Source organism: Megalobrama amblycephala, linkage group LG21 (genome assembly GCF_018812025.1).
Source record: "Megalobrama amblycephala isolate DHTTF-2021 linkage group LG21, ASM1881202v1, whole genome shotgun sequence".
NCBI classification, from domain to species: Eukaryota; Metazoa; Chordata; class Actinopteri; order Cypriniformes; family Xenocyprididae; genus Megalobrama; species Megalobrama amblycephala.
Genome location: NC_063064.1, coordinates 3116928 through 3142079, shown reverse-complemented (window position 1 = coordinate 3142079; position 25152 = coordinate 3116928). Strand labels below are relative to the sequence as shown.

The 25152-nt window shown below is 42.1% G+C and overlaps 1 protein-coding gene across 1 annotated transcript; it reads right to left on the bottom strand.

Moving 5' to 3' along the window:
• Positions 1–4444: 4444 nt before the first annotated feature.
• On the bottom strand, positions 4445–15907 carry LOC125257208 (serine/threonine-protein kinase NIM1). The gene is made up of 4 exons (XM_048173676.1): positions 15886–15907; positions 12539–12829; positions 7965–8233; positions 4445–5567 (listed from the first exon to the last, which is right to left on the bottom strand). Exons 1-4 carry the CDS (start codon positions 15905–15907, stop codon positions 4815–4817), a joined length of 1335 nt encoding a protein of 444 aa, XP_048029633.1. The 3' UTR covers positions 4445–4814.
• Positions 15908–25152: the final 9245 nt, after the last annotated feature.

The following is a 25152-nucleotide window of genomic DNA, read 5'->3' as shown; positions in this document are numbered from 1 at the left end:
TGAAATATACAGGTAGCATTTGGTATCAAAGTACATCAGTGATCTTGTGTGATCTTCACTAGTCATCGATTGTACACTTTGGTGCTAACGCATGTGTGAACAAGTCTGGATTTATGGGACCAAGTAGAGTATTGCAAAATCCATATCAGTTTGTAAACTGACAATCACATTGAAGAAACTGTAAACGCTGCAAGCAGAAACTAGTAGCGCACAGGAAGAGCACAAGTATTGTGAAATTGTGGCCGAATGAAGTCACATGGGGATAAAAAGAAACAGTTCGTTCCGAGGACAGTAAATCTCTGCCATGCTTTGCATGTCTAAGAAGGATTTGAACAAATGTTTTCACAAGCGTTCTGTTGCTGAATATTTATCATGATAGGCTGTAATGGGAGATGTTTATTTTGAGTCTAAACCTTAAGTGCTTAGCAATAGCAGGAGAATTTTCAAAAATACAATAGATCTGTATTTTTGTGGTTGACTATGTCAATATATTGGTTGGCTTGAAAAATTTTAGTACAGTTAATCCAGTCCCACAATTGTTTACACTGGCTATCTTATTCAAATTGAGCAATTCTCGGGCTCCAGTAAAAAGAATAAACTTCTTTAATTTGTCATTTAACTGGATTCACTAATGTACATATTTACTATTCATTTTGTCCGATTTCACAATTTATAAGAACAATGTGTACTGGATTACATAAGAAAATAAATGACTCTGTGATCAAGTTGTTTGATCAGATGTTGCACAATGAGATGAAAAAAAAAACCTCATGGGTCTCAGTGAGGTTTTGTAATCTTCACAGCACTGAACCTGAAGCACGTTGATTTTTATGATACGCCTGTTTTGTGCATGCATTTTAAAGAGTATTAAAGCTTATAAACTTCAAAAATGAAAAAAAAAATGTATATGTACTGTTTTTTTTTTTTGTTTTTTTTTACATTTAATTATTATTATCTCTATCACAATTACACACATTTCCCTAAATTCTCATTATCATAATGCATTGGGATTTTTTTTTTTTCTGCTATGAATCCTACATTTCTATATTCCTATATGACAAATAACAAAAAATACACTGATGTATACTTATATACTTTTGTATAAATACTTAAATTATTTTTAGCATGAGAATGTCATTTTTTGCATTACAGTAATGAGAATTTGGGAGGAAAATTGATTTAATTGTCATTAAAATATAAAAAAATAAAATTTTTCATGTTGTATCTATAATTCATGTGACAAAGTGAATCATATTAGCAAAGTACAATTTATTTGTCATGGATATAAGCTTAAACACAAAGCTGTTAATATTAACACACAGTCATGTAACAATAAATCACATGCATTCCTTAAAGCTGCAAATGATGCATAATAACAATTTCACACCTACAATATGATGCCAGTAAGTAATATAAGGTTTAGCTATCTGAAAAGTATTTTAGGTATAATTTACAAGGTCAAAGGCATATGTGTGCAACTACAAAACTCTATCATGCCTGTAAAAACAGCGTCTTGGCAGATCTCCTCCATTCCTGATATGAATGTGCCAAGGCTTGTTTCCCTTTTCTGGGATAATTAAGGTGATTAATTCTATAGAACACAATGTCATCACTAATACCACAAGCTTTTTATTAAGCACCACACTAATTAGGATTAACAGCTGATCAGAGATTAATCCTTTACGTCATACGCAGTGTAAACCCTGCCTGAGAGTAGCGATTCTGCTAATTTAATGGAGACAGATGGCAGTCGAGGCCACCAAATCAGCATCAAATCCATCAGGCTTTTGTAAAGCTACATGTGAACTTTGTTACATAAGGCCAGAACAGCCAGTAACCCATTTATTGCAAACATTTACTGTGTGACACTCAACACTCAGCCCAAAGCAGCAGCTCAGAGTGTCAAACAAAAAACATTCTCAAACATTCAACCTTTCAGTGATACTAAAATGTATCAAATGTTTGCCTAACCACTCAGTACTGGGCACATTTCCATTTTCAACTTGGCAAAAGTATATGTCCACTTATGGCTCGACTGCAAAACAATGTTTTAGTACAAACAGAAACATCCTTCTTTAGAATTACATGTATATGTTAAATCCACTAATTGTTCTGCTTATAAAAGGTTGGTAAACATAAAGCACCTGTATTAACATACGTCATTGAGGTCTGAAAGTCTGAGACCTCTTTGAAAGGACATTATTGTTGTTAAACAAGTGACATAAAACCTAAGCATTTTCACTAGTCTCAGACCTTTGGACCCCACTGGACCCTATCGATTTTGTCAAATAGAAAAAACCTGTGCAATACAAATGATTCATTCTGATTCATTTGATTATATTTCGATTATAATGATTCAATCCAGCTATTCAGCGAAAGCTATTCAATGAAAGACGTCATTCATTTCAGGAATCGAGCTACGCTGCTTGCGCAGTGTGTTATTGATGTGCTAAAAAGAACTGGCTCATAAGAGTAATTCATTTTGGCAATTGAACTACATGAATGCGCTACATGTTATTGATTCACTAAAAAGAACTGACTCATTATAATCATTCGTTTCAAGAATCGGGCTACTTTTTTGTGCTGTATGTTTTTGATTCACTAAAAAGAAATGGCTAGTAAGAGTTATTCATTTCAGGAATCAGGCTACACTGGTCACCCTGTATGTTTTTGATTCGCCAAAAAGAACCAGCTCATAAGAGCCATTACTTTTGGGAATCGGTCTACACCGATCGCAATGTGTAATTTTGATTAACTAGAACCAGGTCTTAAAGGGTTAGTTCACCCAAAATTACGGGTGTCGTTCCACACCCCTACGACCTTTGTTCATCTTCAGAACACAAATTAAGATATTTTTGATGAAATCCAATGGCTCAGTGAGGCCTGCATTGCCAGCAAGATAACGCTTTCAGATGCCCAGAAAGCTACTAAAGATGTATTTAAAACAGTTCATGTGACTACAGTGGTTCAACCTTAATGTTATGAAGCGACGAGAATACTTTTTGTGCACCAAAAAAAACTAAATAACGACTTTATTCAACAATATCTAGTGATGAACGATTTTAAAACACTGATTCATGAAGCTTCGAAGCTTTATGAATCTTTTGTTCCGAATCAGTGGTTCAGAGCGTGTATCAAACTGCTAAAGTCAGAAGATGAACGAAGGTCTTACGGGTGTGGAACGACATGAGGGTGAGTAATTAATGACAAAATGTTCATTTTTGGGTGAACTAACCATTTAAGATAATCTGTTTTGGGAATGGAGCTACACTGGACTCATTGCGTTGATTTACTAAAAAGAACCGGCTCATAAGACTCGTTTGTTTCAGGAATCGGGCTACATTTGGCCCTGTCCCAAATGGCACACTTGGACACGGACAGCCAAAGTATACTTTTAGGCCCAGGTATACTTCATTTTTCACCTACCTCTCTGTCTCGCGCACAGTTCAAAGTATACTCCTTTGGCTGTGAGCGCAGAAAGATGCATTCTGCACATGCGCATGACATAATTTTCATCAATATGAGGGTCTGGGGACGTCCACACACCCCGTCATGATGTCGAAAATTACTTTATGCGGACAGCCGAAGTATACTTTTTGTCTCATTTGTCATTTTAGGTTTTGAATAGGTTGCTCACGAGCGCCACCTTTGTGGCCGATATGCAACCTCGATTTGCACTTTACCAAGCCGGTACTGTAATTGAGCTCCACAGCAGATTTCTACCTGACAAAAATGTGAACTCATAGGAAGACCGCAAAGTGTAGTTAGGGACAGGCCCATTTGTCACGCTGTATGTTTTTAATTCACTAGAAAGAACCGGCTCATAAGATTCATTCATTTCTGGAATCATGCTACACTGCTGTATGTTTTTGATTCGCTACAAAGAACCAACTCACAAGAGCAATTCATTGTATGTTTTTGATTTTCTTAAGCTTTAAAGAACCGACTCTTGAGAGTATTTCATTTTGGGAATCAAGCTACACTGGTCACGCTGCATGTTATTGACTCACTAAAAAGAATTGACCCTTCACCGGGAGTTTGATTGACAAGCGATCTAACCAATCATAATGCCGAATCCGCCACTTTGTCTGACAAAGCAGTCAGGAGTCCTTGGTGGACTTCAACTTGAAAAATGGTGAGTATTGACGTCTTTCCACATTTGAAACAAACTTCCTTTTCATGTTCATTCATGTTTATTTGATGCTATAAATTAACTAGACGACACAGTAAAGAGCCACAAAATGTTTTTCATTGTTCGAATTCTTAAAAAATGACACAGTTTGACAGCTGAGACGTTGTTTAATATCATAAGTAACCTGATCTGTCTTGTCTGTCGATGTGTTGTCAGTATCCTCTTCGCTCTGCAAAGTATTTTTCACTGCGTGTGGCGTGACAGCGCCATGGCTTGTCGGACAAAGCAACAGTAACTAAGGGGGGCGGGTCTTTGCGAAGGGTCAAATTGACTCATAAGAGTCATTCATTTCAGGAATCAGGCTATACTGGTCATCCTGTACTGTATATTTTTTGATTCGCTAAAAAGAATCGCAAGAGTCATTTGTTTGTAAAACATTCATGAATCATTAAATCGTCATTGATTTAGCAGCAGGTGAGCACCAAAGCACAGATAAAGGGAACTTTCTAGCTTGGTATATTATGAAAATATTAATGAAAGTAAAAGCTTAATTTTGGGATCGATGCTGGGATGCTATAGCTTTGCGATTAGAATTTCATACATGTAAATTCATTACTTCCTGAAGCATGGCATCAGACGTATTATCCACACATGGACCATTCAAATATAATCACAGTTGTCTTCATAGGACATTACACACTGCAGAGGGATTGTGCTTAGCTGTTGCGCTGTTAGCCCAGTATTTCTTGTTACCAAAATCCTCTGGGCCGATCGCAGAATATCCCACTGCCTCCACAGATCTCCTCTTCTGGATGCGGTGCAGCAGGATACGATAAGTTCCTGTTATTGGGCTACGACAGTCAGTGCAGGTGTTATTCTGCAGATGTGTGGCACTGATACCCAGCTCACTCAGAGCTGACTTTACTTCCTGTTCCTCCACGCACAGGCTCTTTGCAGGGTCAGCTAGGAAATTGGGCGTCATGCTGAAAGCGGGATAGGGTTTGGGGTATTCGATGCTCTTCAGCCAGGAGCATATCATCAGCTGTGACACCGTGGTACGGTCCACAGGTACGGGTCTCAGCATGCCTTTGATAGCCAGTTGGCAGGAGTCAGGGACGTAGGGCGGGATGCTGTACGCCCCCTGCAGGATGCAACGTTTCAGTCTGCCTAAGTTGTCGCCATAGAAAGGCATGGTGGCGGTGACCATGAAGTAGAGCAGGACACCCAGCGCCCAGATGTCCACATAACGGCCCACGTAGCTTTTGTCTCTGAAGAGCTCAGGGGCCGCATACGGCGGGGAGCCACAAAACGTGGTCAGAGTTTCCGTCGGCTCACTGACGATACTGAAGCCGAAGTCACCCACTTTGATGCAGTAGCATGTGGTGTAAAAAATATTTTCTGCTTTCAGGTCACGATGGATAATGTTATTTTCATGCTGAAAAATAAACAGATCCGTTTTAGTTACACCAATTAAAAAAGATTCTAAGTGTAATAAAATGAAACTAACAAACTACTAAATAACAACTGATAAAGAATATATCATCTCACATAATTCTCAATGAATATCGCTGGTCAGTATTAATTAACAATATTTAACAATATAACAATATTTGTCTTTACTGCCAATATAATGCATACAATTTTTTCAAAATAAATCTTACAGAGCCCAAACTTTTCATTTGCAGTTCAATTTCAGTTTCAAAAAAATAAAAATAAAATAAATAAATAAATAAATACTGTAACAAACAGATAGATAGATAGATAGATAGATAGATAGATAGATAGATAGATAGATAGATAGATAGATAGATAGATAGATAGATAGAGTTAGGGTACTCTGAGTGGTTACAAGAGTTTTATGTGTTGCTAAGGTGTTGCTATGTGATTGCTAAGGTATTCTGGTTGGTTGCTAGGGTGTTGCTTTGTGGTTGCTAAGGTACTTGAGGTGGTTGCTAGGGTACTCAGGATGGTTGCTAGGGTGTTGTTATGTGGTTGCTAGGGTGTTCTGGGTGGTTGCTAGGGTCTTGCTATGCGGTTGTTAAGGTACTCACAATGGTTGCTAGGGTATTGCCATGCACTTGCTAAGGTATTCTGGGTGGTTGCTAGGTGTTGCCAGGCAGTTGCTAGGGTATTTTGGAGGGTTGTTATGGTGTTCTGGGTGGTTGCTATGAGATAGATAGATAGATAGATAGATAGATAGATAGATAGATAGATAGATAGATAGATAGATAGATAGATAGATAGATAGATAGATAGATAGATAGATAGATAGATAGATAGATAGATAGATAGATAGATAGATAGATAGATAGATAGATAGATAGATAGATAGATAGATAGATAGATCTGTAATTAATTTCTGTAATTATACATTGTAATTTACATTAATTGTAATTATAACAGTGTAATTACACATTACACATCTATCTATAGATAGATATATAGATAGAGAGTTAGGGTACTCTGAGTGGTTGCAAGAGTTTTATGTGGTCGCTAAGGTGTTGCTATGTGATTGCTAAGGTATTCTGGGTGGTTGCTAGAGTGTTGCTTTGTGGTTGCTACGGTGCTTGAGGTGGTTGCTAGGGTACTCAGGATGGTTACTAGGGTACTCAGGATGGTTACTAGGGTGTTCTGGGTGGTTGCTAGGGTGTTGCTATGCGGTTGTTAAGGTACTCACAATGGTTGCTAGGGTATTGCCATGCACTTGCTAAGGTATTCTGGGTGGTTGCTATATGTTGCTATGCAGTTGCTAGGGTATTTTTGGGGGTTGTTATGATGTTCTGGGTGGTTGCTATGCAGTTGCTAGGGTGTTCTGGGTGGTTGCTATGAGATAGATAGATAGATAGATAGATAGATAGATAGATAGATAGATAGATAGATAGATAGATAGATAGATAGATAGATAGATAGATAGATAGATAGATAGATAGATAGATAGATAGATAGATAGATAGATAGATAGATAGATAGATAGATAGATAGATAGATAGATAGATAGATAGATAGATAGATAGATAGATAGATAGATAGATAGATAGATAGATAGATAGATAGATAGATAGATAGATAGATAGATAGATAGATAGATAGATAGATAGATAGATAGATAGATAGATAGATAGATAGATAGATAGATAGATAGATAGATAGATAGATAGATAGATAGATAGATAGATAGATAGATAGATAGATAGATAGATAGATAGATAGATAGATAGATAGATAGATAGATAGATAGATAGATAGATAGATAGATAGATAGATAGATAGATAGATAGATAGATAGATAGATAGATAGATAGATAGATAGATAGATAGATAGATAGATAGATAGATAGATAGATAGATAGATAGATAGATAGATAGATAGATAGATAGATAGATAGATAGATAGATAGATAGATAGATAGATAGATAGATAGATAGATAGATAGATAGATAGATAGATAGATAGATAGATAGATAGATAGATAGATAGATAGATAGATAGATAGATAGATAGATAGATAGATAGATAGATAGATAGATAGATAGATAGATAGATAGATAGATAGATAGATAGATAGATAGATAGATAGATAGATAGATAGATAGATAGATAGATAGATAGATAGATAGATAGATAGATAGATAGATAGATAGATAGATAGATAGATAACACTGTTATACACCTACACTGCAATACAGTATGAACACAATAAGTATTTCTGGATGTAAGTACATAGTAGTTAAGGCCACCTAATATAAAATTCTTAACTCTAAGTATGAGCAATATAAATAGTGACTCTTGCTGTTGTCAGGTCAGATGAAGACAAAGCCCTGCTGCTCTCACCATGTATTTGATGGCTGAGATGATCTGGGCAAATACGAGCTTGCTTTCCAGGTCTGACAGGCGCCCCCTGGTGGTGATGCGTGAGAACAGGTCTCCTCCACTCCCATACTCCATAGCGATGTACAAATGCTTACTGGTCTCAAGCACCTCATACAGACGCACAATGTTTGGATGGGAGAGTTTTTCCATACAGATGATCTCTGAGGCAAATATGTTCTGTGACTTCTTGTCGAGACGCGCCTTATTAAGAATCTTTACTGCAACACGCTCTGTTTGTGAGAGAAAGAGAGATTTGTGTTAAATCAAAGTGAGTTATATTTGGGAAAATCCATGTTATACAAACTTAGTGGGGGTGCTAATGACATTAAAGTGACCTTGCTAACTTAACCCTATAAAGCCTATACTGTATCATATTTAATGTGCACATTTACAGCCTCACATTCAAAACTGTGCTGAAATAGCACATATCTTCTGTCATACAATTGATAGTTTATACTTTTTTAGCAAGTAAAAGACCCTTTAGTATAGTTCTAAAAAAAAAAAAAAAAAACACTTCAGGTCGTGACTTGTGCCTTTTTGTTGTGAAATCATTACTGATTTTATAAAGTAAACATAAGAAAACATTTTATATTGTTAGTAATACTTCTAGATGAACACATACTGGACTGAAGAAATGTATAAGTTTACTTAATTATCCATGCATTTTTATTTTTATTTTTTATTTATTTATTTATTTATTTATTTTTTAGAAAAATCATGTTAAAATGTGAGTATTAAATATAACACATCATCCTTGATATAAGCACCATATTTTACTATCATAATTTGAGCCATAAAAGCTTATGAGTCTATGAAAAAAATGTTTTAATATTTTATATATCATATTTAATATAAAATTATCCCATTTTAATAAGTATTATTTCATGTCAGGCTTAAAATCTTATTAAAGATTTTTTTTTTCTTTTTAAATATGTGGCAAAATTCTTGAGAGGCCTCCCTGCTGTGTTGTTTTTCAGGAGGCATCTCACCAATCCCCCCCAAAATATTAGAGAGATTCACAGAGGGGGTGCTGTAAATCTGATGAGATTACATGAGCGGATCAACTCGTGGTCACTGACATATTTACAGACCCTGTTAAACTGTGCCGCCTGCCGTCAGGGCTGCAAACTACAGACTACAGCAATACATAGACCTTGCGAAGAAACAGAAGTAGTGACAGATGTTTTCTTCATTACTGTTAAGTAAATTTGTGTGCAACAGGTTCTCGCAAAAGAAAAATTGTGAGGCGGGGACTTGGTTCTGATCATTGGTTGTTGATTGGATTTTAAGATGTAAGTGTTGCACTCAAAAACAGAGGCAGATTTATGCAAGCTTGGGTTTAGACTCAATTATTGGAGAAGTCCGACATGTCACCAGAAAGAGTTTAAAAGCGTCCTTGATTATGATTTCACTTTTTTAACTTTAGTTAGTGTATAATGTTGCAGCTTGAGCATAAACAACATCTGCAAAGTTCAATGCAAATGGAGATATTTTCTGTTGATGTTAAACTTGTTTCCACTTGGTTTTATTTGATTTATAATATTTCCATTCAGACAATGTGGCATGAGTGTCCATATACTTTTTTGTGGGGCCATTGTATATACAGTACCGAACCCGAGTGTGATTATCCCCTCTCCCCACTCCCCGTTGCCCTGCACTCACACTGCACTTAACGTTCCAGGCCGGAGCACACTTACGTCATATATGATGCATCTTTTTGAATGGAAGAAAACAGGAAGAAATGCACTTTCGCTAAGATACTGCCTAATATATATTATTACTTTTGCCGCGCAGCGTTTTTCACTTGCATATATCAGAGGATTATTACAGCAGCTGACGTTAATGGAAGAATTTGCAGCTTTACTCGCAAACTACAATTCCGGTTCATCAAAGGTGAGAAGCAGACCTGTTATAAACCCAAATACACTCAAATTATATACATGAATTGATAAGTGTACTATCAAAGTAGTAATAAAGATGTTTGCTGTCATAATGATGATGAGCCCAACCGAACCGCGCTCTGGCCCACCACGAGCCAGGCTTTGAGGGTTAAATGCGCTCGGGCACGGTTCAGAGCACCTACTAGGGTTACTTTGGGGGTTAAACGCGCTCTGGCACGGTTCAGAGCACCTACTAGGGTTACTTTGGGGGTTAAACGCGCTCTGGCACGGTTCAGAGCACCTACTAGGATTACTGTGAGGGTTAAACGCGCTCTGGCACGGTTCAGAGCGCCTACTAGGGTTACTGTGAGGGTTAAATGCGCTCTGGCATGGTTCAGAGCACCTACTAGGGTTACTTTGGGGGTTAAACGTGCTCGGGCACGGTTCAGAGCACCTACTAGGGTTACTCCAAGGGTTAAACGCGCTCTGTCACGGTTCAGAGCGCCTACTAGGGTTACTTTGGGGGTTAAACGCGCTCTGGCATGGTTCAGAGCGCCTACTAGGGTTACTGCAAGGGTTAAACGCTCTGGCACGGTTCAGAGCACCTACTAGGGTTACTTTGGGGGTTAAACGTGCTCGGGCACGGTTCAGAGCGCCTACTAGGGTTACTTTGGGGGTTAAACGCGCTCGGGCACGGTTCAGAGCGCCTACTAGGGTTACTTTGGGGTTAAACGCGCTCGGGCACGGTTCAGAGCGCCTACTAGGGTTACTTTGGGGGTTAAACGCGCTCGGGCACGGTTCAGAGCGCCTACTGGGGTTACTTTGGGGGTTAAACGCGCTCGGGCACGGTTCAGAGTGCCTACTAGGGTTACTCTGAGGGTTAAACGCGCTCGGGCACGGTTCAGAGCGCCTACTAGGGTTACTTTGAGGGTTAAACGCGCTCTGGCACGGTTCGCCTACTAGGGTTACTTTGGGGGTTAAACGCACTCGGGCACGGTTCAGATCGCCTACTAGGGTTACTCTGAAGGTTAAATGCACTAGGCGCTCTGAACTGTGCCTGAGCGCGTTTAACCCTCAAAGCCCGGTTCATGTGATGCTCCATTCCGTGCCCTGCCGCGGTTCGTTTAGCCGGCCCTGGCCCACATGGAAGTGTTCGGTTGGGCTCGAGCGAGGTTCACATGCAGTGTGAGCGCTAACCGTGCCAGAGCACAGAACAGTTACTACTTTTGTGTGTACTACTGTCATCATTACAACAGCAAACATCTTTATCACTACTCTGATAGTACACTAATCAATTCATGTAATTAATTTGAGTGTATTTGGGTCTATATAGGGTCTGCTTCTCACCTTTTATGAACAGGAATTGTAGTTTGCGAGTAAAGCTGCAAACGGGGGTTCCTCAGGGTTCAGTTCTTGGACCCCTCCTCTTCTCCATTTACACTACATCACTTGGTCCCATCATACAAGCACATGGTTTCTCCTACCATTGCTATGCTGATGACACACAACTCTTTCTTTTTTATTCCAACCAGATGATCCCACAGTAGCTGCACGAATCTCAAGCTGTCTGGCGGACATCTCGGCATGGATGAAAGAATCTGCAGCTTAACCTGGCAAAGACTGAGCTTCTCGTCTTCCCTGCCAATCCAACTCTAAAACATGATTTCAGCATCCAGCTAGGTACATCCTCAATTACTCCATCAAATTCGGCCAGAAATCTTGGAGTAATCCTTGATGACCAACTGACCTTCAAAGACCACATTGCAAAGGCCGCTCGGTCATACAGATTTGCACTATACAACATCAGGAAAATCAGGCCCTTTCTAACAGAACATGCAACACAACTTCTGGTCCAGGCTCTGGTTATTTCTAGGCTTGATTACTGCAATGCTCTTCTGGCTGGACTGTCATCATGCACAATCAAGCCTCTACAAATGATTCAATACGCTGCAGCACGTCTAGTCTTTAACGAGCCCAAAAGAGCCCATGTCATGCTTCTCTTCATCTCTCTGCACTGGCTACCACTTGCTGCTCGCATCAAATTCAAGGCGTAGCTTATAGATCTACCACAGGCTCAGCACCCTCCTACTTCCACTCACTCTTACGAGTCTACACTCCTACCAGAAGCCTACGCTCATCAAATGAGCTAAGGCTCGTGGTGCCATCACAGAAAGGCACGAAATCACTCTCCAGGACATTTTCGTTCACTGTCCTTTGCTGGTGGAATGATCTTCCTGCCATCATCCGGAATGCAGAATCCCTGGCTATATTCAAAAAACAGCTGAAAACTCATCTCTTTCGTGAGCACTAATCCTCATCCTAAAAAAAAAAAAAAAAAAAAAAAAAAAAAAAAATCCTATACCTCAATCGCAACAGACTGGGCCATCTGACCAATCAGAGCAGAGTAGGCTCACAGAAAGGAGGGGTTCAGACAGAGAGACTGAATCCTTTATTGAATCGTTTCAGACAATGTGAGAAAAAAAGGGTGATGTGCAATGTTATAAGAAAATTAACTTTTTTTTTTTACTTTGGATGCATGTAAACCTATGGTAGTAGACCTCCAAAACAAAACCTTTAAAATAGGAACCTTTAAAATAGCATAACAGGGGCACTTTAAGTAATCATCACACTGAAATTGATCACTGATTGTCTCACCTTTAGTCAAAGCGTGAACAGCCAGTTTGACCTGGGAGAAATTTCCAGTCCCCATTTCTCCCCTGAGTTCATAGAAAGCAATCCTGCGGCCCAACATAATGTCATCGATGACCCGCTCATTGTGGGACATGTCATAGAGGACCTTCTCGAAGGCTGTTTGCTTTGCACGTTGTTCAGGTGTCAGTGCCGGAACCGTGCGTTTTTCTGGTTCTGTCCGTGCAGGTTGGGCCTCTGGCTCATTCTTTCCTTTTTTCCCATGTTGCTTCGCCCAGACGTTTAGTATTTTGGTACCTTGCATGAGACAAAAAAAATAAATAATCAGGATGATTGAAAACTGACAGCAAAGTAAAATTACTCAAATTAATAAACAAAGGTGGATAAAAACTAATTCATGCATCCTCTATGGTAGAGAATATGAAGAGTGTTTTAGGTTAATCTGGCAGTCACTGTGTCTATGAAAATTTTGCACTGAAAAAAATTAAAATCTAAATGAACTGGTTTTATTCAAGTCAAAATATTATTTCTCACAGAATTGCCACGTTTGGTAGAAGCAGGGAGAAATAAAAATGCAGGATTTAAACGCAGCAGTCTTCTCTTTATTTAACAGAACAAAAAATAATAAAACTCTATCAAAATTACAGGAAACAGAACAACCAAACATAATGAGATGAGAACGGACCAAGAACTGAACAAAACAAAACACAGGGTTTAAATACACAGAACAAACCAATGAAAAGAACAACAGGTGTGCATTTTAATTAAAGGGTTAGTTCACCCAAAAATGAAATTCTGTCATTAATTGCTCACCCTCATGTCGTTCCAGACCCATAAGACCTTCGTTCATCTTCAGAACACAAATTAAGATTTTTTTTATGAAATCCGATGGCTCAGTGAAGCCTGCATTGCCAGCAAGATAATTAACTTTCAGATGCCCAGAAAGCTGCTAAAGACGTATTTAAAACAGTTCATGTGAGTACAGCAGTTCAACCTTAATATTATAAAGTGACGAGAATACTTTTTGTGCACCAAAAAAACAAAATAACGACTTTTCAACAATATCTAGTGATGGGTGATTTTAAAACTCTGCTTCAAAGTTTTATGAATCTTTTGTTTCTAATCAGCAGTTCTGAGTGCCAAAGTCACATGATTTCAGCAGTTTGGCAGTTTGACACGCGATCCGAATCACTGATTCGAAACAAAAGATTTGTAAAGCTTCATGAAGCTTAGTTTTTCGACGCTTCATAACATTAAGGTTGAACCACTGTAGTCGCATGAACTGTTTTAAATATGTTTTTAGTTCCTTTCTGGGCATCTGAAAGTGTTAATTATCTTGCTGGCAATAGAGGCCTCACTGAGCCATCAGATTTTATCAAAAATATCTTAATTTGTGTTCTGAAGATGAACGAAGGTCTTACGGGTGTGGAACGACATGAAGGTGAATAATTAATGACAGAATTTTCATTTTTCGGTGAACTAACCCTTTAAAAAATGAAAAACCATAGAGACAAACTTTAAAACTATAGGTCAGAGAACTTAAACATGTGACAAAACCCAACCTACACAGAAACAAAGGCAGACTATCCTTAATAAGAATCAACTTAAATGGACTACATTAATTTATAATTTAATTTAATTTATTTAGAGTTACAGAAGCCCTCCTTTTGATTTAGTAATTGTTTATATACAAAATAATTATAATATAAAATAAGTATAAGCCTTTAAATCAAGGTTTGTAATGGCATGAGAAATATCAATGTCCATGTCAGACTGGGACACTTCCTCCTAATGACCTTCCATGCTGGAGGAAAGGTTTACAGAGGCTTAACCTTTCATAGATGGGGAGAACAGGGATCATGACACTGATATAGAAAATCTGCTTGTAATAGTCTAGACTCTATAGTCTAGAACAGAACATTGAGGCCAATACAATATAGTCATTTTGATGCCATACAAAACTGCAATAATTCAATGTCTTATTATATATATTTTAAAAAATGTACTTAAAAAATATCCTCAATTATGATCACTATTATCTTTGAGACATACAGTAAGTGGCCAAAAGTGAAAATTGACATCTGCACTCTTTTTTCAAATATTATTACAAATGTGTTAAAGATTTTTTTTCTGCATATTGCATAGTTGTGCTTGGAGTTGATTGAGTTGACTCAATGAAACATGCCAATAATATAATAATTTTAAGCCAGGCTTTCCTCATATTTCAAATATTAAAAAAAACAAAATATTTTCCTCAAATATTTTAATCAAAACCATCAAAACTTTTGGCCGCTACTGTATGAGAGGTTAAAGTTTAAAAATGACTAAAATTAACCTACACCTACTTATTCATTATAGACCTAAACCTAAAATGAGACGTGTATGACACCACCAGCATATTGAAATTACATGCTGAACACCTTTTTGAAATATCACAAAATTTAACTTGACATAGTTAAGAGTTGCATCTCTCTAGATGTTCTTGTATAATCCTAATCCATGACTGCATGTCCTTTCTATTTTAGTTCAAATGTCCAGTATGTCAGCATTGGAGGCAAGATCAGCCTTGTAAGCCTGAATAGGAAAGTCTTTAAGCAGGGTGGCTTAGGAGCCTTTTTAAGACCATGCATCACAAGTTGCAGGCTCGACACACTTCTAAAAATACACAGAAAATCCACTGAACTACTTTCAATATCAGTAATACTAAAACTACAGGAAGAACACAAATAGCTGGGAATGAATAAGACTTAATTGAATGAACTACTTTTAATTAGTGGCTTTTGCTGCTTTTAACACAATGTTCTTGCATTGTAATAGCATTAAGTGTTTTAAATTTCACTTAAACGATACAAAACTACATTTTTTTTCTTCTTGTCCACCAAACAATATAATAACATAAAAATAATATACATCTTAATGTTTATTTATTGGACTCACTTTTGTACTGTAAGACGCTTCATCGTCTTTAACAAACCAATATCTGCAGATCAAAACAGTGTTTAGTGTTAAAATGAAAGATTTTTTATTTATCAATGAAACAGCGATTACATCTCAAGCACATGCACTGTATGCAGATGATAGAGGATCACATTTGTCTTGTAAAAAAAAAAAAAAAAAAATCTTTCATTATCTTTTTTCAGTTGTTCATAATCTATGCAACCTGTCCTAACGTGCACTACAGTGTCCTAACGTGTACTACAGTACATAAAAGAGGTCTAACATGGCACAGAATAATTAAAACAGTGAGATGGTGCCTTTCAAAAGAACATTTTATAATGGCCAATAAGATCTTATATTTGCACTCCCTTACTGTTTGATTAAAAACTTGCCATTAATGAAGAATTAAACCTTACCTGGTAGCTGTGGATCCTTCATGCTGGTGGCTATATGAATGAATGTAGAGAACAGTAGGACAACCTCTCATTCTAGCCTTTAATCCTCCACCGATCACCAGTGCTCAATCCAATTAGAAGAATGTAATAATATCCAAACTGCAACACACCTCAATGAAGCTGTGCAAATGCTGCGTGGACACATCCTACTCATATAAAAAGTACTATTGTGATGGTAAGATGGTAATAACATACTTGATATAGGGAAGACCAGTAAATGTGATTTTAAACATCTAGTTCAAAACTGCTAAAATTAAAATATTTTTAAAATTTAAAGTAATCTTCCAATATCATCATTTAAAAGTCTAGTTGGGGCAGATTGTCACTTGGGGAAAGTCATATTGTATTATTATTAGTTAAATTACACTTCACTTGTCACGGTGCACACAAGAACAAGATGGTAAGATCCAAGTGCAGCGATGTTTATTACAGGAGACTCCAAGCATGTAATCCAGAACACAGGCAAAGGTTAAACTCCACAAAAACAGTCCAATACAAAAAGCCAGAGAAACAAAGTGCACGTAACAATACAACAAACCACAACCAAGGACAGAAACAACTGAGACTAAATAGACAGACACTGATAACAAACACAAAACAGCTGAGTGCAATGAGTGGGATAATGAGTCCAAGAGTGAGTATGGGTATTGTAGTCCAAGGGGTGAAAACAAGAGTCCAAGATGGAGTGCCCTCTAGTGGCTGATAGGGCACTCTCACTGGTGATCATGACATTACCCCCCTCAAAGGAGCGGCTACCAGACGCTCCACCAGACAAAACAAAAACACAAAAACTCAGGAGGGAGGTGGACAGGAGGAGGATCAGGGGGAGGGATGGTGGGCCAGCTCCAGGGTGCCCAACTGATAGCCAGGGTGGTGCTGGAGGAACTGACCAGGCTGGTTCCAGTGGTTCTGGAGTCCTGGCTGAGTGCCAGGGTGGCGCTGGAGGAACTGACCAGGCTGGTTCCAGAGGGTCTGGAATCCTGGCTGATTGCCAGGGTGGCGCTGGAGGAACTGACCAGGCTGGTTCCAACGGTTCAGACGGCCTGGGCAGTGGCGGCAGGGCAGAAAGCCTGGGCGGCGGCGGCAGGGCAGAGGGCTTGGATGACGGCGGCAGGACAGAAGATCTGGGCGGTGGCGGCAGGGCAGAAGGCTTGGACGGCGGCAGGGCAGTAGGCTTGGACGGCGGCGGCAGGGCTGGCCAAGGGTGCTTCGTGGCCATATCAGGGAGAGCGGGCAGCTCGGTGACGGCCTCCGTGGCCGTATCAGGGAGAGCGGACAGCTCGATGACGGCCTCCGTGGCCGTATCAGGGAGAGCGGAGGACTCAAGGACGGCAGCGGGCTCAGACTGGAACTGCTCTGGGACGGCAACGTGCTCAGGCTGGGGCTGCTCTGGGACGGCAGCGTGCTCAGGCTGGGCTGCTCTGGGACGGCAGCGTGCTCAGGCTGGGGCTGCTCTGGGACGGCAGCGTGCTCAGGCTGGGCTGCTCTGGGACGGCAGCGTGCTCAGGCTGGGGCTGCTCTGGGACGGCAGCGTGCTCAGGCTGGGGCTGCTCTGGGACGGCAGCGTGCTCAGGCTGGGGCTGCTCTGGGACGGCAGCGTGCTCAGGCTGGGGCTGCTCTGGGACGGCAGCGTGCTCAGGCTGGGGCTGCTCTGGGACGGCAGCGTGCTCAGGCTGGGGCTGCTCTGGGACGGCAGCGTGCTCAGGCTGGGGCTGCTCTGGGACGGCAGCGTGCTCAGGCTGGGGCTGCTCTGGACGGCAGCGTGCTCAGGCTGGGGCTGCTCTGGGACGGCAGCGTGCTCAGGCTGGGGCTGCTCTGGGACGGCAGCGTGCTCAGGCTGGGGCTGCTCTGGGACGGCAGCGTGCTCAGGCTGGGGCTGCTCTGGGACGGCAGCGTGCTCAGGCTGGGGCTGCTCTGGGAGCATCCTCCAGGCACGCAAGACCGCCAAAACATAGAACGTGAGGACAGCCCTCTTAGCCATCACCGGACTGATAGGGAGAGCATGCCGTGCTGGAGCGGGCTCACTGGCTGGAGCGGGCTCACTGGCTGGAGCGGGCTCACTGGCTGGAGCGGGCTCACTGGCTGGAGCGGGCTCACTGGCTGGAGCGGGCTCACTGGCTGGAGCGGGCTCACTGGCTGGAGCGGGCTCACTGGCTGGAGCGGGCTCACTGGCTGGAGTGGACTCACTAACTGAAGCGGGCTCTGGAGTGGATTCACTGACTGGAGCGGGCTCTGGAGTGGACTCACTGGCTGGAGCGGGCTCTGGAACGGACTCACTGGCTGGAGCGGGCTCTGGAACGGACTCACTGGCTGGAGCGGGCTCTGGAGCGGACTCACTGGCTGGAGCGGGCTCGGGCTGTTCTGAGTGCATCCTCCAGGCACGCAAGACAGCCAAAATATAAAAAGTGAAGACAGACCTCCTGGCCATCACGGGACTGACAGGGAGAGCATGCGGGACTGGAGTGGACTCACTGGCTAGAGCGGGCTCTGGAGTGGACTCACTGGCTGGAGCGGACTCACTGGCTGGAGCGGACTCACTGGCTGGAGCGGACTCACTGGCTGGAGCGGACTCACTGGCTGGAGCGGACTCACTGGCTGGAGCGGACTCACTGGCTGGAGCGGACTCACTGGCTGGAGCGGACTCACTGGCTGGAGCGGACTCACTGGCTGGAGCGGACTCACTGGCTGGAGCGGACTCACTGGCTGGAGCGGACTCACTGGCTGGAGCGGGCTCTGGAGTGGACTCACTGGCTGGAACGGGCTCACAGGCTGGAGCGGGCTCTGTAGGGGACTCACTGGCTGGAGCGGACTCACTGACTGGAGCGGACTCACTGACTGGAGCGGGCTCTGGAGTGGACTCACTGGCTGGAACGGGCTCACAGGCTGGAGCGGGCTCTGTAGTGGACTCACTGGCTGGAGCGGGCTCTGTAGTGGGCTCACTGGCTGGAGCGGGCTCTGTAGGGGACTCACTGACTGGAGCGGACTCACTGACTGGAGCGGACTCACTGACTGGAGCGGACTCACTGACTGGAGCGGACTCACTGACTGGAGCGGACTCACTGGCTGGAGCGGACTCACTGACTGGAGCGGACTCACTGGCTGGAGCGGACTCACTGGCTGGAGCGGACTCACTGGCTGGAGCGGGCTCTGGAGTGGACTCACTGGCTGGAACGGGCTCACAGGCTGGAGCGGGCTCTGTAGTGGACTCACTGGCTGGAGCGGGCTCTGTAGTGGGCTCACTGGCTGGAGCGGGCTCTGTAGGGGACTCACTGACTGGAGCGGACTCACTGACTGGAGCGGACTCACTGACTGGAGCGGACTCACTGACTGGAGCGGACTCACTGACTGGAGCGGACTCACTGACTGGAGCGGACTCACTGACTGGAGCGGACTCACTGACTGGAGCGGACTCACTGACTGGAGCGGACTCACTGACTGGAGCGGACTCACTGACTGGAGCGGACTCACTGACTGGAGCGGACTCACTGACTGGAGCAGGCTCTGTAGTGGACTCACTAACTGAAGCGGGCTCTGGAGTGGATTCACTGACTGGAGCGAGCTCTGGAGAGGCCTCCGGGTCTTGGGGGATGGAAGCCTTCCTCCTCCTCTTCCTCCTTTTAGATGTGGGAAGCGGAGACTCAGTGCCAACCTCCTCTGAAGCCTCTGAAGCGGATTCACGGGCTGGGACGCACTCATGGGCTGGAGCAGGCCTTGGAAAGGACACACGGGCTGGAGCGGGCACACGGGCTGGAGCGGGTGCTGGAGGTAGTCGAAGCGGCCCATTCCCACGCAGATGCAGGTAATTGGAGAAATTCCAAAAGTTTAACCCCCTTACCAGCTCCATCTCCCACTGCGGCAGAGGTTTATCCAGACAGTTATTAATTGTGTCTTTGAGGACCGTATCAGAGAGACCATACCCCTCCGCCCGTGACCAGAACTTCTGGACGAATGCCCGCACTCCATTCTCCTCTGGCGGAGAGTTGCCAAAAGGGCCTGAGCCTCCTCAGCCCCACGGATGACCGGAGTCTCCTGCTGCTGGATCCTTGCATAGCGGTGGTTTGTTCTGTCACGGTGCACACAAGAACAAGATGGTAAGATCCAAGTGCAGCGATGTTTATTACAGGAGACTCCAAGCATGTAATCCAGAACACAGGCAAAGGTTAAACTCCACAAAACAGTCCAATACAAAAAGCCAGAGAAACAAAGTGCACGTAACAAAATACAACAAACCACAACCAAGGACAGAAACAACTGAGACTAAATAGACAGACACTGATAACAAACACAAAACAGCTGAGTGCAATGAGTGGGATAATGAGTCCAAGAGTGAGTATGGGTATTGTAGTCCAAGGGGTGAAAACAAGAGTCCAAGATGGAGTGCCCTCTAGTGGCTGATAGGGCACTCTCACTGGTGATCATGACATCACTAATAACAATTTTTCTTGGCCAAAACAATGGTCTTATTTTTATTAATGTACCCTACTTGTAATTGATTTTATATATATATATATATATATATATATATATATATATATATATATATATATATATTACTGTTTCATTTTAGCTGAAAAAAAAAAAAACCATAATCCATACTGTATCTTACCTGGTAATAATGGTGGAAAATAACTTCAAAATGCAGGCCGTGGCTTTTGAAAATATTTTATCAATAAAAACATTTATTTATTTACATAAACTCCTCAAAAAAAACAAAAAAAAAATCTTGGTCATATGGGAAACAAAATCATCTTTGTATTCCCCAAGAATGCATATAAGGGGGTCAAACCGATCCATTATTATTAAAGTCCCCCCTGAAAACAAGTTTGTGGCGACCAGGGCGGGCGAGAGCCGTGAGGGAACGGCGCGAGGCCGGTGGCGCGAGTGTTAATGAGCTTCACCTGGGAGGCGCACCGGCCTTGAGTCCCTCACGGAGGAGCTCCGGGAGCATAAAAGGAGGAGCGACTACAGTGAAGGACGAGAGAGGACCAGGCCTGGACTTTATTTTACGTTTTATTATGTTTGTGTGGCCGGCAGACGTCCGCGAGGGTCTGCCGGCATTACTTTCGTTTTGTTCTTTGTTTATTTTATATTAAAGTTTGGTTGAATGTTCGCCGGTTCCCGCCTCCTTCTTCCCACATCTATGAACCACGTTACAAAGTTTTTTAGCTTTTAGTATGAATATGTAAGCTGGTGTGTTCCAAAACAATGACAAAATTTGCATTTAGGATATGTAAGCATTCAAAACGTACAGTCTCTCACTTTGCTAAAATGGATCACAGATTTTCATGACATCACATCACACTTCAGCTTCTCATCAAATCTTCTGTCCAATCAAATGCTCTCTAGAATCTGAAGTCCCACCCCTTCCTACACTATAAACAGACGCTGAAGCTGCGGCTGAAATCGGTCACTTGTTCACACATTTACTAGTTTCTACATGGTGAATGGCACATAGTGCACGGGAACGATTCAGACAGTGTAAATATGCTTTCCATTGACGCGAATGAAGTCGGTTTTCGCGTTAGTGTCACGTGAACTGCCGCAGTACCAGTCTGCTCTGGTCCAGAGACATGAGAGCACAGAGCGGATCATATCCGCGAGTCGGCACAGACCACAAAACATATCGGACCCATTTGAATTCTGCACAGAATACTGTATTTTAAAGCGATATAGAGGAGATTAGGAGGAGAAACGGTTAGAGATTAGAAGGAAACCAAAGCTTTACCAAGCTCAGCGGCTCTGGCCGAGCTGTGATATAAATGAAATGCTATTGGCTATTTTTTAAAAAGGGGCAGGGTTGTTCGATATATCCCGCCCTGTCTTCCTGTTTCAGTTTAAATTACATCAACACGTTGAATAATGATGCGCGCTCCAAGACACTTTCAAGTCCCTCTGCAGTCAAAAATTGTATCCCTTAAAACTCATCTTTGATCACCAAAATGACAAATTTAAATGTTTTTTTCCCGTGAAAAAAATTATTCACACCTTAAAATAGCTTTACTCTACACCCTTGCCTCATTTAATTTACGCGGATCAATGAATATGCAAATTAGCCCCGCCTCCACTCGCTCACGCCAGCTCCGAAAATCCACTCGGTCAACTTACTGAGGTCAACGCTACACAATGGTATCACTCTTACAACATCAGACACATAACGGTAATTAATATGATTAGCCTTTTGCGCGACTACATTATCAAACAGCTAATAATGTGTTGCTAATGTTACACAAAACATGTTACCGTTCACCATGTCAGGGTCAGACAGCTGCCTTCTAATGCTGCATTCACACCGAATGCGTCTGGGGCGTCTGATTTACATGTTAAGTCAATGTAAACGTGCATCTAGACGTCCTGCGGCGCGAATCAAGTGTCTAGCGCGGCGCAAATTGAGCGTTCACGCATCTGATGTGTGAATTGAGTATCTGATGCCCTAGACGCCTGAGTTGAAAAATCTGAACTTTGGCGAAAATTCGCGGCACGTTAACCAATCAGGGACTCTGCTTTGGTAGTAACGTGTTTATGACGTGATCAGCGGTGGAGACCAGAACAAAGATAATAGTCGCTGTGTGTGGCCACCCTGAGCTCTATGATGTGTCATCATATTTTTATCAAGACAGGAATAAAAAGGACCTTGCCTGGAAGAGGATAAGCAAAGAAATCGGACAATCTGGTTAGTTGTAAAACACTTTGCATGATTTTAGCCATTGAGACTAGCCCACCTGCTAGCTAGAAAAAGCCAGCCGGTGTTGTGCCGAATTCCGATCCCCTGCCAGATTATTACCCCCCTAGTATTGGTAGGTTTAGGAGAAGGTGTGGGGAAGGGGTTAGGATATGGGGTGCGATTAGGATTAGGCAATCAGGTAGCGACTTCAACGAGGGGGGTAGTAATCTGGCAGGGGGTCAGAATTCGGCACAACACCTGGCATAACCGAGTTAAATTGCCGCTACTGGTTTCTAACTGACAAGATGATGTGTTTATTCAGATGATCTGTGCAGAAAGAGATGGAAGCCCCTCCCATGACGCGAATTCGCGTCTGAACACACTTTGTTTAGGCGCGTGAATAGAGCGAATTTGAAGCGTGTCTGAAGCGTCTGACTTCAAAATGTTCAAGCGTCCAACTAGACGCGTCTGACGCGAATTTGACTCCCCAGACGCGTTCGGTGTGAACGCAGCATAACAATCAGTATCCTACAAACACATTAACAACTCAGAATGTCGGTGGAGAAAGGCATATAGTTCATCATAACATCGTAATATACATCACACACCCGCCATTTTGTTAAATCTACATGATTTTTCATATCAACAGAACAATATACCAGGATAACCTGGGCTCTCTCGAGACTCCCCTGCTAGTTCGCTGTTAATGATATGCTGGCATGTTGACGTGATTGGAAGGTAGTTTGTGACATCAGAAACACCAGTGATTTCAAACTGCTGGGTTTTTTCACTGCAGTTTTAAGGAGAAAATACTCAGCAATGGTGTTGACTTATGAATTTGCACAGGGTTTGTCTTAAAGCATATTAAAAACACCTCATAGACATATAAACAACATTAAAACTTGATTTTCACCATGGGGGTCTTTAAGGAAAGTGGACAAATAAGCATGTTTGATATATTAAAATATCTGTGTATCATATTAAAGTCCCCCTGTAGTCAATTATTTTATCCCTTAAAACTCATCTTTGATCACCAAAATGACGTATTTAAAAAAAAATTCAAGTGAAAAAAATTTCTCCATGCCTTAAAATAGCTTGTACACCCTTGTCTCATTTAATATTGTGACAGTTCCTGTGTTCCCCGGACTCCATTTCCCATAATCCTCCTGTTTCCGCACCTGCACTCACTTCCCTCGTCTTCTCCCCATCATCACGGACCACCTGCACCTGGACTCTCTCATCAGCACTCCCTTTATATTGCACTCACTCCCTTCACTCCTTGTCCGGTCTTAGGTGTTACTCTACGTGTTACTCTACGTGTTACTCTACGTGTTACTCTACGTGTTACTCTACGTGTTACTCTACGTGTTACTCTACGTGTTACTCTACGTGTTACTCTACGTGTTACTCTACGTGTTACTCTACGTGTTACTCTACGTGTTACTCTACGTGTTACTCTACGTGTTACTCTACGTGTTACTCTACGTGTTACTCTACGTGTTACTCTACGTGTTACTCTACGTTGAAGGGGTGGATTCTGGAATCCACTGCCGCTTCAATATATATCTTTTAAGTTATTAATCAACATTTATATTTCTGTTAAAATATTTGAATGACTTCTTCAATGTATGTTAAAGCATCTATTTTCCTCTGTACCTCTCACTGAGAAAAGAACATGTTATCAGTATGTTTTGGGGAAAGTTTCCTGCTGAGAGCAGAGCTCAGATCAACTTCAGCCTTGAAGAAGCTGTGAATCATGCGTATCTGTGTATGTGCGCTAAGAGTTTTGTGCAGGTCCCTTTGTACTGGACAACTGCCATTCTGCTCGAGACCAGCAGACACCATGTCATGACCCCAAAAGGACATCCGGTACCTAGGGTCCCCCTCGTCATCACCGTGACGAAGGGAGATATGCTTCTTACTATCTGTCCATATGTGGAAGATTACCAAATCTGTCTATATTTTTCTTAGCCAATCAGAATCATCCAACCTGTGGTAATGACGTAGTTAGTTGACTCTGTTAGAGTATAATTGCTGTGGAAATGTGAATGTATGCAGAGCGGCCTACGAACTCCTTGTGAGACCTGAAGCTGACTTCTGCTGATGAAACTGCAAACTATTCTTCATTAAATTTTTCTTCAATTTATTAATTTTTTAAAACTTTGACTCCGGGTCTTTATTCAACATATCTGATCTCAAGGGTCCTAAACTGTTTATCCCCAACAACGTGTTACTCTACGTGTTACTCTATGTTTCTATGTGTTCCTTGATCTTGCTTATGTGTTTGGACGTATATTACTCTCTTTCATTTGAGTAAAACCATTATTTGTGGATCTCCGTGTACCGCCTCATCTATACACCAGCACTTGTAACAGAAGACCGGACCAAACTGACTGGATATCCACAAAGGAAAATGGTTATCGTTAATTTCTCCGTGGCTCCAACTCCTCCTGTGCCTCCTACACCAATGACGGCCGCTGATTGCCTCATCGGGCTGCTATAGTTTGGACGTTCGCTGGAGAGGTATGTGAAGGAGTTTGTTGAGTTAGCTTATTTGACAAACTGGT